Source organism: Castanea sativa, chromosome 8 (genome assembly GCF_040712315.1).
Source record: "Castanea sativa cultivar Marrone di Chiusa Pesio chromosome 8, ASM4071231v1".
Lineage (NCBI taxonomy): Eukaryota > Viridiplantae > Streptophyta > Magnoliopsida > Fagales > Fagaceae > Castanea > Castanea sativa.
Window position 1 is genome coordinate 49,153,143 of NC_134020.1, and position 5,245 is coordinate 49,158,387.

Below are 5,245 nucleotides of genomic sequence, written 5' to 3' on the forward strand. Positions count from 1 at the left end.
GATAAATCGTTTGGATATAGTACGACGTCGTATTTGCTGAACGCGACGCGACCCCTGTGACAGAGGCCACGAATACTCCTAAAACAACCAAAACGCCCAATCTGCATTTCCGCCACCTCTCTCTACCATGACCACCACCACCGCCACCTCCGCCGCCGCCACAGCCACCGCATTCACTGCAAATCAGCAGCACAAAGCACTGGTCCTCAAATCGGCGATCCTCTCCAGACTCCTCCTCCTAACTCTGATCCTCATCTGGCGCTCACTCCTCACACCTTACGACACCTCCGCTCCCCTAAACCCTAACTGCCTCAATATCGCAAAGGACCAGAACTCTGACTCTACCGTACTGCTATTCCCGAAGCTCGCCTCCGCCATCGAAAACGGCATCGTATGGGACTCCGTGTACTTCGTCCGCACCGCTCAATGCGCCGCCTACGAGTACGAGCAGTCCTACGCTTTCCTCCCTCTCCTCCCTCTCTTCATCTCTTTCCTCTCCCACACAGGTAGCTCCCACTCTCAATTTCCGCTTTCAATTTCGTCCTCTAGTTTTTTCTCAACTTTCATTTTGATGCTCGTATTTTAAATTTTCTTGCATTTTGGTCCCTGCCATTACCAAATTGAAATTAGTAGACTAAAATCGAAGGTTTATATAACTTTGAAACTCTGGATTGCATTTTGTTTATGTTCTTATTTTTTATGCATAATTTTATACCATAAAACTTGAAATTTAGACATTTGACTTATGATATAGCTATTGACGTTTAATCTTCTTGAAATTTTGCAAACGCGGAGGATATAATGCAATCCAAACGGTTATATTTTCAAAATTTACGTCTAATAAAAAGATAAAGTACTAAAATTCTTTTTGATCTTTTTGTTTTTCCAGTTTTCGCCCCATTGGTACCGTTAATCGGCTATAGAGCTGTGTTGGGATTGTCCGGCTATTTCATCAATAACTTTGCATTTGTGATCGCGGCTTTTTACTTTTACAAGTGAGTTATGATCTGTGCTTATGATATGCAATGCTTAGAGTTAAATGGTTAATTGAATGTGAAATTTGAAATTTATGTTTGCTCTAACAGGCTTTCAGTTATTATTTTGAATGACTCTGAGTTGGCACTACGGGCTTCGATTTTGTTTTGCTTCAACCCGGCTTCGATATTTTATTCATCGATGTAATGTTGTTGTTGTTGTTGTTGTTATTGCTTCTTTATTGTTTATGTTGATTGTTTGAAAAATGAAGTGTGAAATTTAAGTGAGATATTTGTTGGGTTTGTTGTTATTATGACAGATATGCGGAGAGTTTGTATGCCCTGTTTTCGTTTGGAGGGTTATACTACTTTGTAACTGGTGGAAATACTATTGCTGTTGTTTCGTTTGCTCTCTCTGGTTGTGCAAGGTCTAATGGAGTGCTTAATGCTGGTTATTTCTGTTTTCAGACTATGCATCGCGCTTATGATGCACTATTCCTCAAAAAGCGCACTTATGTAAGTTTCATTTTTTTTTTATTGTCTTGGTTGAGGCTAAGGATAAGTAGGCCTTTTGTTTCCATCCGTCTCACATTTTTACAAAACGAGTTTAGATGTTTAATCGTTATACTTTTGCAATATACTTATGTTTATGGTGAACACTTTACTTTCATCCACCTTCAATGTCTGAAGAATTGAATTGTATTCTGTTTGTTTGTCTATCTGGATAGATCTATTAAGTTTTGCCCAAATGGTGCCTCCACAACCATAAGTACAGGGTGGAGGGTGTGGTCATCAGTTTAATACCTACCAAATTTATGTTGGTATATGTCTTACTTACCAATCAAAGAAAAAAAATCAATAAATTAAGGCAAGCATAAAATTTAGTCGCTCTATTATAAATTTCCAGGCGGAGGAGAATAGAGATGCTGACCCGACTAGTTTGTTGAGCATCCATAGCCAACCCCAAAATTTTGGGACTAAGGCTTGGTTGTTGTTGTTGTTGTACATATATTCCTGAATTTTATCTCAATTTTATTTTTTTTGTCCCATTTGATAATCATACACCTCTGAATTTAGGAATGTAACAAGTACCTTTGATTTCTTGCTAGTGTGTAATGTTTGAAATAAAGCTTTAACTATGCTATCATTTAGTATTGCTGGTCTAAATAAAATAAATAAAATATATATGATGCATCCAATGAAATAGAATATTTTCCAATACAATAAAATTTCATTTATTCAACCTTAGTCCTACTTGGTCATTTATAATGCAGTTACTCGAAATTCTAGTGTTTATGCCTGCTCCAATTTCATGGAAATAGCTGTTCCTGTCAACCAAAAGCGTTTGCATTGTTACAAATGCAACCTGTTGCTCTTTTGAAAACTAATTAATTCAGGTTGTTGCATTTTGATTTTTTCAAGTAAGATGTTTATTAAAGTTTGATATCATTGATTTGTGCGCAAAGTTAGATCCAGTTTTGCATTGCTAATAATTCTTATTTCTATGTCAGTTGACAATGCAGGTTCTTACTGCTGGAGCTTTGCGTTGTATCTGTATTCTCACTCCATTTTTTGCTTTTCAAGCATATGGATACTATAATATATGCCTAGGACGTGACTTACATGAAATGAGGCCCTGGTGCAAAGCAAGAGTACCTCTGCTGTACAATTTTATTCAAAGTCATTATTGGTATGTTCATCTTTAACTAATGCTGGAAGTTCTTAGCTACAAATCCATGTATATAGGTGAAAGATTTTAAATATTCCTTTTCCTCATTGATAATTGCTTCAAAGTCATCTTAAGGATGAGTGCTTGCTTTGCTTGGTGCATTGCCGTTATTTTTTAAATTTCTTTTAAGTTTATTGATATGATGTTTGTTATAATTTTCTATTGGATGATGCAAGATTTGCATTTGATCCAGAAATTTTTATAAAATAAAAATCTCAATTTTCGAGCCCATCTAGCATTGATTTCCTTTTCTATCTTTCCAATGGATCATTTTATTGAAGTCATGTAACTCTCTATGGAGTAAGTAGTGAACTAGCTCCATATACATGATTAAATTTTGACTGTTATATTTTGTAACTTGTAAGATATTAATTTTTAAAAACAAGAAAAAATTAAAGTAAAGATGCGTGCGTCTTAATTTTGTATATATTGATTGTTTCTTTTGATGCCAGGGGAGTAGGTTTCTTAAGATATTTTCAATTAAAGCAGTTGCCAAACTTTTTACTCGCATCCCCTATATTGTCTTTGGCGGTTTGTTCAATTATCTATTATGCAAAGTCGAGGCCTGAAGTTTTTTTCTCACTGGGGTTTCAAGCTTCTATTGAGGAAAAGAATTCTTCAGCTCTGCTTTTTTCTCTAGAGTCAGTTCCAAGATCAAATATAGCTCGCCTGCCAGAGAAATCTTACTCTAAGATACAAGGTATTACTTTCATTGAAATGGCAGGGAAGATATAGTACATCATATGTTAAATAGTTCTTGCTGAGTGTTTGTAATCATGCACATGAGCTAACTCTTTTTCTTGGGAGGTGTTATGCTCTGTTTGCAGTACAAAAACAAATTACACTTTCAACTAATGATTGCTTATAACAGAAAATCACAACCTTAGACAGAGGAAGCTTATGAATAGAGTGGATCCCGTTGCTCTCCCAATAGAAAATGATCCATTAGCAAAGCTGGGATACTTGTCTATCTCTGTTCTGCCGTTTATTCTGCAGTTGGGATTTATGGCAGCTACAGCATTTTTTGTCATGCATGTGCAGGTAGACTCATTTATCTTATAACTTGTATAATATTCCTTAATCTGTTGAAGATTATACAGTTCGCAACTTCAGCTTTGTGAAAATTTTGTCACCGGTGTTTGCTTTTTTTATTGGATCATTATTGTTTTAAGAATGGAAAGGGTATCTCTACCGATCAAAAAGAAAGAATGGAAAGGGTACCCCTGCTGGTAAGAAGTTGAAGGTGTGTGTGGCTTACTTTAAAATTTTCATAAGAGAGATAGGACTTGATATTTACTCCCACCAAGTTTTACTCACAGGTGGGAATTAGCAAATTAATGGGACCAAAAGCTAAATTTTTTGGGTAGGTAATAAATATTATAAAAAAAAAACATATCAAAGGATTGCAAAGGCTTGAAGGGATGAAATCTCCTAAAAGTTAAACTCACTATACAAGTTTTATGTGTTGTGGGGGCGGGGAAGAGGTGAACAGTTCCATGGATCAATCATTATTCACATAATTCACTTGCCCTGATATCAATAAGGCCCTGCTTTTGATGAAATTGAACACAATTTTCCAAAGGCTTCCAGGGTTGAAAAGCTCCTAAAACTACTGAAAGTGAACTCGCTATATAAGTTTTATGTGTCTGGATGTACATGCATTGGATGGACCTGTTTTGGATAATTTTGAAAAAAAAAAAAAAACCTTCACAATATCTGTTATGTGGCCCACATTATGTTCTTCCATGCACCATGATCCAAGTTGTATATACCTTTTAGAAAATTTGCTGGCTGCTGTTTCTTTTTAATCAACATAAACTTTGCTTAAGTTCGAATCTCCCCTTCTCAAAATTTACTTATCAAAATATAAATTTTGCTTAATATGTTCTTATGCTTTTGGATATAAAAGCAGGGTGTTTCACTCTGGTTTATCATTAGAACTGTTAAGTAGTACTCTGTTTTTCCTTTTGCTGTTCTCTAGCTTCTTTTCTTTTCCAATTACATTCCTGCTAATTCGAAGAACTTGTGTTATTTAAAGATGGTTTAAATGTCCCAACACCTTCATGTATCACTTTATCTGATGATGGATTCCTTTCTTATGTCGTTATTTGATGACTGATTCTTGACAGGTGGCTACACGTTTCCTGTCAGCCAGCCCTCCCCTTTATTGGTTTGCCTCACATTTAATGGTACATCCTGGTTCTAAGAGATGGGCATATCTAATTTGGGCGTACTCTACAGCGTACATCCTTCTCGGTAGTTTACTCTTTTCAAATTTTTATCCTTTTACATGATAAGCTCCATTATGGACCCCTTATCACGTGGACTAAGTGAGAGCATTTCCAAGTGCACAAGGGTTTGTGCTATTCTCCTTGGCTTGGATTGAGTTCGCGAATTGATTGTGGGAGTTAAAATCGAGTTCTGTTGTATTATCATTGTATAGCACTACTGCTGTGATACGATTTTTTGCATGTAAATGAATCTTAGATACAGCAAGATTTGTGAAGCTGCTCCTGAATATTTGGAATGATGTTTTGTTGAA

The 5,245-nt window shown here is 36.0% G+C and overlaps 1 protein-coding gene across 1 annotated transcript; it reads left to right on the forward strand.

Moving 5' to 3' along the window:
• Positions 1-5,245, forward strand: LOC142605553 (uncharacterized). The gene is made up of 8 exons (XM_075776960.1): positions 1-506; positions 890-995; positions 1,086-1,178; positions 1,295-1,490; positions 2,486-2,664; positions 3,156-3,403; positions 3,575-3,744; positions 4,833-5,245. The coding sequence occupies exons 1-8, from the start codon at positions 128-130 to the stop codon at positions 4,995-4,997; spliced, it is 1,536 nt and encodes a 511-aa protein (XP_075633075.1). The 5' UTR covers positions 1-127; the 3' UTR covers positions 4,998-5,245.

Excerpts from the sequence above, each read along its gene's own strand:
- LOC142605553 (XM_075776960.1), top strand. The coding sequence starts at position 128 with ATGACCACCACCACCGCCACCTCCGCCGCCGCCACAGCCACCGCATTC. Across the intron at positions 996-1,085 it reads GCGGCTTTTTACTTTTACAA|GCTTTCAGTTATTATTTTGA; the intron begins GTGAGTTATGAT and ends TTGCTCTAACAG. Across the intron at positions 1,179-1,294 it reads TCGATATTTTATTCATCGAT|ATATGCGGAGAGTTTGTATG; the intron begins GTAATGTTGTTG and ends TTATTATGACAG.